The sequence below is a fragment of the Melospiza melodia genome, chromosome 10 (genome assembly GCF_035770615.1).
Source record: "Melospiza melodia melodia isolate bMelMel2 chromosome 10, bMelMel2.pri, whole genome shotgun sequence".
In the NCBI taxonomy this organism is placed as follows: Eukaryota; Metazoa; Chordata; class Aves; order Passeriformes; family Passerellidae; genus Melospiza; species Melospiza melodia.
This window is the reverse complement of record NC_086203.1, coordinates 23,979,862-23,994,868: the sequence shown is the minus strand read 5'-3', so window position 1 is coordinate 23,994,868 and position 15,007 is coordinate 23,979,862. Positions and strand designations below refer to the sequence as shown.

The window sequence follows — 15,007 nt, the reverse complement described above, 5'->3', positions numbered from 1 at the left end:
GTCCCTACTGCTTTAATTTACATTAAATCTCAGTATCTATTTGACTATATCTCACAGAAATACAGATTCCATCTAAATGCATCTTGTAATTAATTTTTTTAGGCAAGAATCTTTAATAAAACATGGTTAATAGCTTTACATTATGGGGAAGGTGTTAAAATCTCATCTGTTAATACACAGCCATTACATACAGAATTAAGACAATTATAGGCATCTGGTATTTAGCACCTTAGAATTGATTTTACTTTGTAATTAGGTGTTGGCTTCCTCACCATGATATAAGAGGCATTAATGTAATCTGTTCCCTTCATTCCAGGCAGTGGTGCCAAGCCCACTCTAGCACGCTCAGCTATAACATTAAGAAAAAAAAAACAAACAACAAACACAGAGAAAAAAAAGATCAAAGTCTGATCATGGCACAATGCAGAAAGTAAGAATTTCTCAGCCGTTAACAAAGCAAACAGTGTGCAGCTCCTATCTCCCACAGGAGCAGGCCAGCACTTTAACTGCATTAAAGCACTGCCTGCTAACACAGGATATAAAAGAGAATGTTGCACAATATTCCCACAAGGACAAAGTAATTTCAGGAATCAAATTTTACTATAGCAAAGATTTTCACAGCAGGCTGAATTACCAAATAACAGTATATGCAGTGATAACAGGGGATTTCGGGTAATTCTTGTGTGTAGTGTTCCATTTGTCTCCAGCAGCACACAAACCCAGCTGATTTGTTTTCCCTACCACTCTGCTGCACTGCCATCTTTCACAGGGTGAGAGAACTTCCAGAGACAAACATCTTCCCTAATGGGGAACCTCCCAGAAGTGGGTGCTCTTCTGCAGATCCAGGCTTCCCTTGTTTTAGGGCTGGGTTCAACACCATGCTCAAACCCTCTGACAGCCCCCAAAAGCCAGACTGAAATCAGTGCAGCTGCATGACACAAAGGGCCAAATCACACAGCCTATTTTGAGTGTGTTCCCATCTGTTTTTAAGATGCATTCTGATGACTTCTCTTTTTATTAACAAACTTCATGATGGACTGTATCTGTGCCACTATTACTCTGTGCTAGCTTGGCTATCATCTGTCCTCTGTGCCCTGTACTCTGGGTTATGTGATGGGGATAACATTGTGCCCATGCTTGGTCTGGTGCAAGTTCATATTGTTCGACAGCCACACACAGATTCCATTTTAATGACTGTGAAACTGTGTCCTCAGGCACTAAATACCCTTAAATCTGGGGTGGCTCACACAGAGAAACTGAGTGCAGTAGCTGAATTACAAACAACTGGTGCCAATCACTCTGGGAGATCTCACCAGAGCTGATAGCTGGTATCAAAGTAATCTCTCAGTATTCCATAGATTTATCCCCTACCTAATTATTCAAATTCTTAAGCACTTCAAATTAACATTTCCCTTGGACAGTATATCTGGCTGACACTGCAACTATTACCTTTTGTTCAGTTTCATCAGGGTAATACTGAAAGACAAGACAGCTTGGGCTGAACAAAAGATTACATTTCCCCTTCCTAGTGGCTATGTCTTTTCATGCATAACACCGGGAGAATTCGGTACAAAAAGTTATGCTAGGGAGTAATCAAACCAAAGATGTGATCTTACATGGCACAACTGATGAGTTCCTGTTCTTCTCTTTGTTGCAGTCTTTCTGAGCACTGAAGCATTCCACGTATTTTGAATTACACTGTGTAACCAGCTGAAAGAGAATAAAGTAGTAAGTCAGCCCTCAGAGCGCTCTAAATGAAGAGAGGAGGTTTCTTTGCCAACTCCTGCAAAGATGCATTAGTAGAAGAATAAACTGCATTGTTAAAACTTGTTTAAAGTACTCAAGTTTCCAATGGAAATCATCCTTTTCATACAACATGTTTAATAGATAAAAAGATCTCTGCAGCTCTCAGCTTTGCAACATCCTGCATATGAAATACATCAACATGTATTTTCACAGAACACTACATTTCTATATCTTTGAGAATATATTTCACAGAATTTCAGAAATGTTTAGTCAGAAGCAGGTCTTGAGGAATAAAAGCTACCAAAATAGAGCAACAAAACTTTAATATTGTATTTTATTTTTTTTTTCCAAAATAATAGCCAGATCATTCCTGCAGAATGTCTTTTTTTTGCCAGGCCTTTGGGGAACCCACCACACTGACATCTGAGATCTGAGGCCATGGGCTACATTCTCTGGTCTGCCATGTTCATTCTGGGCTGCCTAGAGGCACAAAGAAAGGCAGATTTGTATTTGAATACTCCCCCAGTACAGGAGGAAACTCTGCCAGAGCAAAGAGAGCAAAGGTGGCTTTCACATCTCCTGCACTCACACCTTGTTGCTCAGTGTCATTTCACTCTAAGATGGTTGAATGTAAATTGCTCTACTGGGCCATGAGCACAAGTTATTTTCTGCCAGCTCTGTAGCAGCAACAGAAACAAGAGAGAGATCTCTAAGATCTCATAATTGTTGCTGGTCACATCCCAGTTTGAAATGCACTCTAAACAAGACAGCACTCCACTCATCTGTGCACTGGCATAAGCCCCATTAGAAGTTATGGGGATTCTAAATAACTGTGCAATGTTGTCAGAGAAAGTAATTTCTGAAAATGGCACTTAGGGTTTTTAAACTTTGGCACGAGTCATCAGAAAACATATAATTTATACATATAATTTAGGATTGTTTGTAAAAGTGCAACACTTTTTAAAATAACAAATCTTTGCCTCCTCCTGCATTTTCTGTGTGTGCTCTTGTACTTGTTCCTTTAATTTAGTAATTAAGCATCTGGAATGTCTTGAGTGATGGAGAAATACTGAGATTCCTACAAGTGAATTCAGATTCATTTTTTGAATAGCTTTGCACCTGGTGTAATTTAACAGCTTCAGTTCCTTGGGTAGTTATTGGGTAGTTATTAACTGAGTGAGTTTAGCTGTGAAAACAGATGTCATGTGTCTCCTTATGATACAAACTCTCACAAAATATTTTACAATTTATTCAAATAAAGTGCAGTCAGAAAATCTCAGGTTTCAAATAAGAGATCTGGGAAAAAAAATGACTTTGGCTAGGAAGGAAGCAGTTATCACATAGCAGGAAACACAGCAAGCATCATGATTAGCAATGAGAAAGGCATATTGTGTTTCCTGGTCTTAAAACATTTGTAATTCCTTATCTACACTGATGAAATAGTAGATGGTGCAAAGAACCTCATCTCTTGTCTCTCCCCATATTTGTATGCTTGTGAGCCACAGTTTGGGGAAAGACTTCCAGCCAAGCTAACCACAGACTTGGGCACATCCAGGCCCCCTTGGGGACAGGGAGACCAGCAGCACAGTCCCAACCAGTGTCCCTGTCCCTCTTCTCACCTCTGACTAAACAGCATGAGCACTGATTTCCAGCAGTGCAGCTAGGACTGTATAGGACTGAACCTCTCAAGATGTTGAGCTGTGCTGATCAAGTTTTCTGGTTTGTTCCTTAGCCATGACAATGGACAGTGAAGACAGGCCATATAAAAGGGGTAGGAGCATTAGGTGCCTCTGGATGGCAGTGGTTCAGCCTTACCTTGAACTGCTTTTCTAGCCGTGTCTTCCCCCCTATGCCAGGAATGAGGATGGTGTTGACATAACTGTGCAGCTGGTTTGCAGACACTTCAGTCTCCTTCCCAAGGATGGCTTCCAACAAGGCATCATGAATAAAAATGTACTGCTCCTAGAAAAACATCAGAACGTCAGGTGGACATTTGGAATAACCTAAATGGATGTCTCTGTCTGAGGAGCAGTGCACACTAAAGGAAAGGGTGTGCAAAACAAGCCACTCATGCAAATACTGCCAAATTCAGAATAAATATTTATAAATGTAGCAAATACAACTCTGAATAAGCCAAAACCAACATCTGAAGTTACTGGTCTAAAAAGAAAGAGATATTCCAGTGCAGAAAAATATCAGTAATATAATCAATTTTTACAGGGAAGTAATTGGAAAAATCTATCATCCTTCTGATTACAATATAAAAATGAACAAGGCTTTAAATTCAACCCCAGTGCATTTTTTACCTCTGTCTGGACGAGGTAGTTGCGCTGCGTCCTGATATGTTTCAGGAAACCCAGGACATTAACTGTGCTTTTGTCTTTTATCTGCTGCAGCATACTGTCTATCACAATGTAGGTACCAGTCCTGCCAACACCAGCACTACAGAGAACATAAGAGAAACCCATGAAACACAGACAGATGAAAGCAAATGCAGAAGTAGCTACAACAGAACTAAACAAATATTCACATATTCCTGTTCATGGGCTTCCATTTTCCTCCTAGCTTCAAACATTAAAGTTTCCCAGCAAAATATTTTGGATTTCTGGAAATACTACCAGGTATATAATTCCTCCCTTCTGTGGGGATTTTTGTGCTCCAAGAGGAGGCTGAACACAATACAAGCCATCACACCTGTGCCAGCAGCACGAGGATAAGGCTGCTCTGGTCCTGAACTTCACACTCTGGCTGTTCACACTTGGCTCCTGTTTCCACTGCTGCAGTTACAGGTGTTGGCTGGATGAAGCCATACAGAGGTCCACCCTTTGCCAAGCTGTTGCTATACTGGAGTGCCAGGGTCACTCCAGGCTGTGACATGGCTCTGGCTGCCTTCAGCCTGGAGGTAAACTTAAGCTGCACAGTGGAGCTGGAAATGAAAGTGATACCACCCCTTTGGGAAGGTATAAAGGGGGACTGGCTAATCCTGTGGAGCCAGAACTCCTTATAGTGAATGATGGCAGTCTTGGGCCCATGATGGGCTCCCGAAGATGGGAGCTCTTCAGAGACTTTCTGTTTCTGCTGAGGAAAGATCTGTAACCCTCATCATCCTCTCCTCCTCTTTGATACAGTGCTGTGCAGCCCCCTCACAAAGTGATGAAGACCACATCCCCAAACCAGTATATTGACTGATCTATTGCTGTGACTGCAAGTGCTGGTGAGGGTGAGTGTGGTTCATTGGCAATTGCATTCCCAGGTGTCCATGTTGGTTCCCAGCAGAGGTGATCCTGCCCTGTCCATGCACTGAACTGGCAGGCTACAAACAAGCTTTGACCAAGGAGCTTTCCAATTCCAGTGCAATCTAGTTCAGCAGTTCATGGCTATAGCAAAACCCTCTATCAGCTGGGAAACTTTTGCTTTGGAGCTGTTTTAAGAGGCAGGCAAAATAGAGCTCATGTCTACATGCACCCCAGGGGCTGACACACTGCTGCTGTGTTAGTAACCTGCAGTGTTTGTGTTAGGTGGCACAGAAGGGCACACCCTGTGCTCTGTGCTCTGGCTGTGCTTGCCTCGGGTGGTTTGTCACAGCCTCCATACCTGCAGTGCACCACCACTGGTCCCATGTCCGGGGCTCTGGCTGCCGAGGATCTCCTGACGAAGGTGAGCACGGGCAGCGTGTACTCGGGCACGCCCATGTCAGGCCACTGAGTGTAGTGGTACTGAATGACAGTCCTCTCATTCTGCCGCCCTTTGGGGTTCCCCTTCTGACCCTGGGTACCAAGGGGGGGCAGAGAAAAGAGAGAGAGGAGGGAAAAGAAGCATAAAAATATCATCAGTCCCTTCTGGCTTGCTCAGCTGCAAAAGTGCTGGACTCTGACAGAAGAAACCTGCAGCTCTGCCTGCTGATGGGTGGAGACAGAGTTTGAGGAAAAATACATGTGGGAAGAGGTAATAACAGCAATTACAAGGACACCAAAGCTGCGTGCACTTGAGAAAAAGAAATACAGGCTAAACCTTAGCAACAGGTTCCTTGTAATCCTGTCTTTACTTACTTATTTCCCACCCACCTGCCTCTCCAGGCTGCCTACGCCAACGCTGAGTTTTGCTCTGGTGTGCCTTGCATCCTACCCAAGCCAGAAGAGGCCTGGATGGGGGCAGTGAGGGCTTGGCTCACCTTTTTCATCTTGGTGTTCCTGACGGTGAAGCGGCGCACGGTGTAGCAGGCGTGGACGTTTGTGCTCTTGAGCGTGACGATGATGTTGCCGTACTCCTCGCTGTTCTCCGTGGGCCAGTACTGATCACACTTCCTCTGAACACAGACACAGGTGGGTGAGTTGGGTAAGGGCCTGAGCTGCTGCTTTGTATTTGTGACTAGAGCTTTTTGAAAAAAATCATGGCTTAGGATGTTGTGGCATTCACATTTTCTGAAAAATTCCTTCGCCCAGGATTTTTCTCCTGGGAAGCTGAGAAGGCTCAGAGAAAAAGGAAAACAATTTTATCTTATTTGCTTCTCTTCTGTTTTGCTCACATGTGGAATATGTTTGGAGATTGTTTACCACAGGTGATTGTTTAATTGGATTCTGGTGTGAATTGTTTTCACTCATTGGCCAATCACTGCCAAGCTGTGTCCGGACTCTGGAAAGACTCATGAGTTTTCATTATTATCTTTTTAGCATTTTGTAAGTATCATTTCTGTATTTTTTAGTATAGTTTAGTATAGCATTCTTTAATATATTATAGTATCATAAAATAATAAATTAGCCTTCTGAGAACATGGATTCAGATTCATCATTCCTTCCTTCATTGGGCACCCTGCAAATACAATAGGATGTGTCCCTGTGTTGTGTTACTTATGTGTTATGCATCAGTACATATCACCCCAGGCCATTGAAAACAAATTCTGCCCAGGTGATTTGGGGAAGTGTTAAGGAGCAACTGCTAACAAATGAGAAAATCTCTTACTCTTCCTTTTTCAACAAGGTTCGTGATCATGACAATGATTCCTGTATTTTGTTCCCAAATCATCCTCCAGAAATCTTCAAAGGTAGACTTTAAAGGTCCCTGGGTAGCAATGTAGGCTTTTGCTTTGTTGTAACCCTTCAAAGAAAACCATAATGCCAAGTGAGATGAAAGCAGTATCATGGCAGAAAAATTAATATTTTAGAGGTAACAAGAAAGGTGCTTTTCTAATTCAGAATAGTGAGGAATTTATAGCAAAATTATCAGGTGAAGTTAGAAAATATAATCACATCACAAGTGACAATACTTCCTTCTTGTGGAAGGATTCAAAGGTGGAGCAGAAAAAAAACATTAAAACAACTTACATCGACATAATTAGCATTAATGTAGTCACTGTGCTTAGAATCTTTCCCTGGTAAAGGCCTTAGCTTCACCCTGCTGTGATCATCTGCAGGACAAAAAACAAAGCAGAGAAACATTAGGGAAACATGCTACAGAACTGCATTTCCTGGGAATCAGGGCTGCCCTTACTAATACACAGAAGAGATTGGCCTTGGACTGGAGTCAAGAGGGAGATGGGAGTATCTGTTCTTGGTCATCTGCTCATGTGCAGGTTTTCATCCTTCACATCCCTTAAAGTATGTAGTTCATGCTGGGACAGCTTCTCTTTTAAGGGCACTGGAGCCTCAGGAGCACAATTTCTAGAATCATCTACATCGCTCAGGGTAGTGAGATTCAAAGAGCCAGGGCACCCCGTGGGGCTGTGAAACGCTGCCTCTGCTTGGCTCAGCTCATCATCCTCCCCTCGGTGCTGGGCTCACACAGCTCTGCTGGCTCTGGGAGCTCAGTCAATGTCCTCACTCCTTCACCACCATCAGCACACCATGAGGACAGACTTGAGGCTGTGATCTTTAGCTCCTCTTTTTGTTTCACTCGAATGCTTGACTCCACCTTAAAGCAGGAAAAAATCATAGTCCTGCTTCTAGGCAGAAGCACTGGGCTGTGTGGTGCTTCCAACTCATGCAGAGATGAGACATGTGAGCCAGCTTTAAGCATAAAGACTGGTTTCATTTGCCTTCCTTGAGGACCAAGGGAGAGAGAGGATCTTCCAGTGATAATCTGGAGGACTGCAATGCCTGCTTCAATCCTCTTTCAATGTCATATCTCTGTACCTAGAGAGATGAGACTTCTATGTCTAAAATCAGAGCTGGGACAAGCTCAAAGAATGCCTTTCTTTGGCAAGTCTTTCACAGGTCTGGGAATTGGTCCTCAGCCAGTACCTTGTTTACTACTGAAAATCTGTTAGGGATGTGTATTTCCTTCCTATGCCATCAAAAGCATTCAAGACTTACTGCAATGTTTATGAACATTGTGAACTTTTTACCAGTGGGCTCTCCATGTTTGTCCCTAAACCACAGTGACAGTTGCATCTGCCATCCATTCCACATAAGAGAACAACAGGGAAAAAGTTACTGCACTTCCATCCCAGAATTTGCATTCCAGAGCAGAGTCCAGATTTGCAGTTCTCAGAGGGACACAGGCAAAGCCTGTTCTGTGCTACAAAGATCACTATTTGTCCAAATCCTACACAGAGCTAAAGCAGTTTGAAATACAGCAAATACACTCTGTAAGATTTAGCATCTTTGGGACTGTAGGGTAATCCCAGGAATCATCAGTAAAACTCTTTGCTCCTCCATGCACTTCCCCTAGGCCAGTTTTCAGGCATTAGCAGGCAGGAGAGCTCTGATCATCCATTTATCCCAGTTTTTCCTCTGCAAAATTTTACACCAAACTTCTACAACTATGCTTGGACATTCAAGCTGTGAAACATTTCAAAACAAAAGCTGGAGTGAAATCCTGGCCCCAGAGAAGTCAAAACATTCACTGCCTTTAACAGGGAAAGGATCTCCCAGCCACACTTTCACATATTTATTACACCCTGTGTAATGATGTACCCTGGGCCACCTGCCTGTCCCAGTCACACACACACTGCAGGAGGAGAGTGCTCTTTTGGGTTATTCATTGTGCTTAGGCCAGTGCTTACTTACAGGCCAGGATGTTGATGTATCTGTTCTTGTGCTTGTTGTCGGGGTGGTTGGAATGCTCTGCAGTGATGTTCATGTCAGCCGTACAGCGCTGCACTTCCTAGGCACAAAGATTATTCACATAGGAAATTTGTCAGTCCAAAAAAACCTTGAGTTTTGTATCCTTTTGCAACAGCTCATGGAAACCATGTCAAAAGTATCAGAATTTTAATTGCTGGGTTAAACACAGAGTCTTTCACAGTTACTTTCAGTATTGTCCTGTATGTTGTGGTCTCACACTGAGCCATGTCAGCTGTCCCTGGTCACACTCACAGGCTTGGGGACAAATGAGGACCCTGAGAGCACCTAGCTGTCCCCTCTGACCACCAGTCCATCACCTTCTGCATCTCCTGCCATGCCCCACTCTGTCCCTCCTTGGGGAGCTGAGATAAGGTCCCTCAGATGCAGAGCAGTGTAACAAACTAAGAACAAAAACCATTTCAACAGAAGACTTTTGATAGCTGGACAACTTATCTGCTTATAACCTCTCAAAATGGGGTTTCTGACATTTAAGTTTGGCACTGACCTTTTGGTAGTTCTCTGCAGAGAGATGCCTTTTGTAAAGCATAAATAAAAGAGATCTCAGAAGATAACAATGAGGGCTTTAAATACCACTGCCTGGGTGCTGATTAACAGCCCTGATCCAGTGAAGAGAAGGTTGCACCCATGTACATTTACAAAGCAGAGAGAGACCAGGGTGCTCATGAAGCCAGAAATGCAGATGTCTGTCTAGCTGGGGCTGTAGGTTAAATACCCAGTTCCCTTGGAATTTTTAAGTTCTTAACCTACCCCTTGCTCTGTTCAACAACAGAATACAGAGCTGTTGAAATGGGGCAATGGAAGGTCTTTTCTTTTACTCCAAAGTGAAGCAGCCACTCCCCTAGAGAGCTACACCCTTCAGAGACTGCCCTACAAACTGAATCACTCAGGAGCCTTTTCAGTTCCAAGATACACCTTTGTAGTATCTGTTTAACCATAATCGTCCTGAAAAGGATTTATCACTAGCATAAATATTGTCACTGGCATAAATATTATCACTACCATAAATATTCTTCATTTAAAGACGTATTTAAAAAAAATATTAAAATTTGAAGTTTACGAAGTTGTGGAAGAAATTATATTTATTCAAATCTTTTGTGACTCTCAGAAATTGCACGAAACAGAACCAATTTCCCCCCAGGATATGTGAGGAAGTGCCAAATTACTTTGTACTTCAGACTTTAAAAATAACAGTATAGAACCTAAGAGGCAAAGTCATTAGGAGCTCACAGCTGCTACAAAGATCACGAGCTAAGTGACAGAGAAAAATTATCACAAGAAATGCTATACAAACAGCAGATGTAGGAGTTCAGCATTATGCAGACATTTCACCAAGGACTTGCATAGCAATTTTGATATCCTCCCCAACATTTACATTTTAAAAGTGCAAAGTATACTAAAACCTTGTACGTTTTATAGCTTTTATATCCATGTGACACTCTCAAATAACAATTGCTTCTCTCTCTCTTCCCAACCCTCCACAGGGAGAAACATACTGTGCTCAAGGAGATGAGCTGAGCAAAGACAAAGACGAATCAAGCAAAACTCTCAGCTGGCCCTAATGGAATTTTCATAGTTCCACTTCTATCAAATAAAAAAACCCCCCATATTAAAGTGTTCTCTTCCCCTAATTCTGCCTGTCAGCTCCAGTAAGCAAGGGATTTCAGATAACACAATAGGCAGGATCAGTTCAGCCTAAGTCATGGCTAGAAGAGCAGAAATATTTACATGTTAGGTTAATTTAATGTAATTTTGTTTTATCTATATTTTTATTTAGAAATCATACATCACTGCTGTACTGTTACTGGTCACTCCTAAAAAATACCCTGCCCGCTTCTGAAAAGCCTCACATCAAACCCTACATCCCTGCATCACTATAAAATTCTTTTTAGAAGTTATTTGCGTTGAAAAATTTATGCCAAATGCTGTAGAATTTAATACAGATTAATCCAATAAGATTCTGTGGAGAATACTCTGAGAAGTTATAGAATTTAATAGGGAATTACCTCCCTGCTAAGGAATTTTCTCTGACAGTTTAAATACTACATAGTAAATGTATCATTTTCTATTAAATTCTATAGGATTTTTCCATAAGGGAATTGTTGGGGAGGTTAATCATTTTAATTAACCTTTTTATGTTGATGGTGACTGTTTCCTCAGCTGTACATGTTCCCAGCTGGCCAATATAACGTTAATAGAAGAGGAAGATTAAGCTAAGATGGTGAAAAACACAGCAGTGGAAAAGGAGGTCTGATGCTGTGAGAGCTGATGATCTGAAAATGGCTTTTCTTAACACACAGCATTCTAAATGGTTTTTAATACCCTGGAAAGCTGTTGGAATGGTGGATTCCTATATCTATACAATGCAGAAGCATGGCAAAAGGCGACTGTTACAGAAAAGCTTCCCCCTTGCCAATATACCTCAGCTATTTTTGTCTTTTTAAAGTCTTCAGCCCTGCCCTGCAGCCCAGGACACAGCCAAGGCTTTGGGACACTGCAGCTGCCAATGAGAAGGGGACTGAGCACATCCTCCAGCCCCAGCCTGGCCTGGGTTTGGCTGTGCCAGACCCCAGATGGGGTTGAGAGCAGAGGGTGGGTATCCACACTCTCCTACCCTCTGAGGCTCATCTCTCTCAATCCTAACAGCAAATTACTAAACCGCAGGCTCCCCCAAGCAGCCAGTAAGGCATAACTTCACATTCCTCTGTTATTGAAGCTGAGGTGCTTGCCTTTCATCAATGCACAAAAGCTGCAAGGAGACAAGACTAGCTGCAGTCTGTTATCTGTGCCTCTGTCCAGAGTATTATTTACCCCTTGGCAGAAGAGGACACCCTGGTGTTAATAAATAACACCCTGGAGAAAGTCTCCAAAAGTCCCCATCTTAATGATGCCATTTTACCACATTTATGTATATCACATATTTACTTTCCCAGCATTTTCTGTTGTTTTTGCAATGAACACCCTGGGATTTCTAAACCTTACTGGCTACCAAGTCCTTCAGTGGCACTAAAAACATCACCATGATTGCATTACTACTAAAACCCATGTTTGCAGGCAGGTCACCAGGTCAGGGCTGCTCACTGCAGCTCAGCCTAAACAAAGTCCTCTCCCAGCAGGAACAAAACTCTTACTGACACTTTGGAGTAGGACCCATAGTATTTGCATCACCATGTTCATAATTCATCCATTAACTTTTCATCTCATCTCTAGAATATTTCCTTTGGCTTTCCTTAATCCTGCTTAGTCTCCTCCACTGATTTTAATGATGGCTGGCTTGCACACTGCTGCTCCTCATGTTTAACCTCCCAGAACACATTACTGTCCCAGGATGAATGGATACAGGCTTTATTCTGTACTTTCAACTTAATCATTGACAACCCTAGAAACCAAAGTACATGGTTTCAATTGACTGTTAGTTACTGTAAGAAGTGTTCTAGTCTATGCTATTATGGCTAATTTACCTTTTAATTATATTGTCCATGCTAATGCTAATTGGAATTTGATACACCCAGGTTTAACGACCCATTTTAATTGCCTTTCTGAAACAAGTTACAGATTAGTTTCTTCTAAACTTCAAAGAATTTCCATTTAAGTGTAAAATCAAACTGCTCCAGTGTCTTGCTGGCAGTATAAGGTTCAGAGCAGGAATTTTTGCTACAGTGGCTGAGCAGGAACTCAGTCTCTTGATCTGGCCTTACAAAGCACTGCTGCTGCTGTTTCCCATTACTTGAGGCTGATGTCCTGGCAGGGGCTGAACTGTGAAAGCCTATGAATAGCAATGAGCAGTCACAACAAAAAAAGGATCCTAATCTGAGCAACTGAACCTGAGAAGATCCATAACTGTATTTTGATATTAATGTTGGCATTTTTCAGCGTGGAAGCATCCACCCCCAATATCAGTTTTGATCTATTATTTTAATCCCAAATTACAAGAATTCTGTGGTAGCACTCTTTCTGTTTGTTTTATCACAGCATCTCAACAGAGACTGCAGATAGTATTTGAAGATATCCCCCAGGAACAGTGTAGATTTCTGCAATAATTTAGCACTGGTATAAACTCTCCTACAGCACTCGAGAGAGAGGTGACTTGGGGACAGCCTAGAAAGAGGTGAAAATAAACAAACCAAAAGGACTCAACACAGGAAAAACATCAATAAGGAGCTAAAAACTCCTGCAAAATGCATGAGAGAGGAAAGGATGATGGGGCAGAGGTGTCAGAGTCTGACCAAAACCTTGCATTGCCCAGCCAATGGCTCATCCAAGGGGGGCTTCCAGGCACAACCCTTGGGAATGGCTGTGGTGCTGTGGTCAGTGATAGAAATCCCAGATATCTGAACTGCTTTTACTGTTTCTCTTCATCTCTTAATTCCCAACACCAGTTTCTCAGGGTAGGTGAAGCACTGAGATAAGAATTGAGAACTCCAGGAAGGCCCTGTTCTGCAGCAATCCTTCCTCCTCCAGCTTCACAGTGCTGCTTCCCTCTGGCTCCAGTACAGCAATACAAAGGATGAGAATACCTCTAATTAAGGCAAATTTGGGCTAGGTTATAAAGCATCCCCAATGCAGTATTGCCTGCTAGCAGCATGCTTTTGAAATGGCATCTTTCTGCTGCCAAATTCCTTGGTATAAATGCAGCTACAAGCATGAGCCTGGTGTGAACTGTGTTTAATCTGTAAGGGATGCCTGGATAACTGCACTGGGTTTTTAGTATCTCAAGAAGTGTGCAAAGTGCAGCATTATCTGTTTTCAATGCAGCCCACTGCTAACGTTCTGAGGTCCCCAGTTAAAAAGAGCCAGTGACCCCTGCCCTGAGCAGCAGCAACCATGAGAATAACATTAGCAAATCCCTGCCACATGGCTGGAAATATAGATTTATGCTATTTTCTTACATTTCAGGCCATTTAGAAGAAGGTGCCACTGGAGTATAAAGATATTTTCAATTTATGTGATGAGGGAGCTAGACAGCCTGCCTCTGAGTTCAGCGAGCCTGTTCAGACTCCAAATTGGCAATGAATCATTGTGCTCACACGGCCACAGGCAGGAGAGGTCTGCAGAGATTGCATTCCCCTCTCCAACTGCTCCTGCAGCAGCACTGACCAGCCCACTCCAGAATTACAGAGGAGGGAAGTAAAACTCCCTGATCTCAGAAATCCAAATGCTGCATTAAACTGTAAAAATTCACAGTTAGCTTTGGGGATGGAAGGTGATTTCTTGGCTTAGTGTTCCTTTCTTAGAGCAAAAGGACATGATTACTCAAAAAAACTTACTGTGTTATTCCAGTAACCGGCCAGGGGGAGGGAGTGAAAAGCTCTGCTGTGGGAGGTGGCACTTCACACTCTTTTTGATACAGGAATTGGAAGGGCATATGTCCTATATAGTCAGGCTATCAGGGGAATAGAGAATGACAAATGTGACATCAGTTTTTAAATTGAGATCCAGAAGGGGTTTTTGGCAGCCCACCATATCTGACTTCTCTGTGGGGCAAACTGCAAGACTCCACAGTTGAGGAGCAGAGCTGGTGAATGCCTTCAACACCTTGGGGAGAGGTCCCTGAAGAAGTCTACAGGCTGCCAAAAAGAGAGCAGCATATCAATTTCCAAAATGTGTGAAAAGGCCTCTCAGAAAATATTACTTAAAAACCTGTTCTGGTTTTGGAGCAAAAAGAAAACTCTCCTTTGTGCACTACCAGGGTGGAGGTGGTGCTCACCTGCCCAGGAATTTCCAGTGTTCAACTTACACTGGTGGGACTTACAGGAACCTCACCTATTCATAGGTGGACTTCAGAGGAGACAAAGTGTGTTTACAATACCAAGTTATTCTGGATAATTAGAATGAAAGCTATTTGTGAAGGGAAGCTGAACAATCTCGCAGCACTGAGTGGCCGAGTGACAAAATGGCAAATGAAATTCAATGTTGATAAATGCAAAGTGATGTACTTGGAGAAAAACAACCCTAACTATACATACATGCTGACAGGTTCCCAATTTGCTATTGCCATGCAGTGATGAGGCCTTGGGGTCACACTCAATGGTTTTCTGGAGGTGTCAGCTGAGTGCTCAGTAGTTGTTAAAAACCAAATACTATGTTAGGAAGGAGAAAAGTAATAGAAAACTGAAAACGTCACTGAACTCTGCATTAAAACCACCTGCCATATTCTGTGTACAGCTGAGGTCTTCTCATCT

General features: G+C 42.5%; 1 protein-coding gene across 1 annotated transcript in view; it reads right to left on the bottom strand.

The window, feature by feature from the left end:
- The window catches only part of PTPRG (protein tyrosine phosphatase receptor type G), a 391,006-nt gene that overhangs the window by 11,271 nt on the left and 364,728 nt on the right, over nucleotides 1-15,007 (bottom strand). The window contains exons 16-24 of the mRNA XM_063164912.1: nucleotides 8,751-8,847; nucleotides 7,068-7,150; nucleotides 6,706-6,840; nucleotides 5,918-6,052; nucleotides 5,341-5,513; nucleotides 4,053-4,188; nucleotides 3,562-3,708; nucleotides 1,617-1,710; nucleotides 273-349 (exon numbers count right to left, since the gene is read on the bottom strand). Of these exons, the coding sequence (XP_063020982.1) occupies nucleotides 273-349; nucleotides 1,617-1,710; nucleotides 3,562-3,708; nucleotides 4,053-4,188; nucleotides 5,341-5,513; nucleotides 5,918-6,052; nucleotides 6,706-6,840; nucleotides 7,068-7,150; nucleotides 8,751-8,847 (1,077 nt within the window). The remainder of the gene's footprint in view (nucleotides 1-272; nucleotides 350-1,616; nucleotides 1,711-3,561; nucleotides 3,709-4,052; nucleotides 4,189-5,340; nucleotides 5,514-5,917; nucleotides 6,053-6,705; nucleotides 6,841-7,067; nucleotides 7,151-8,750; nucleotides 8,848-15,007) is intronic.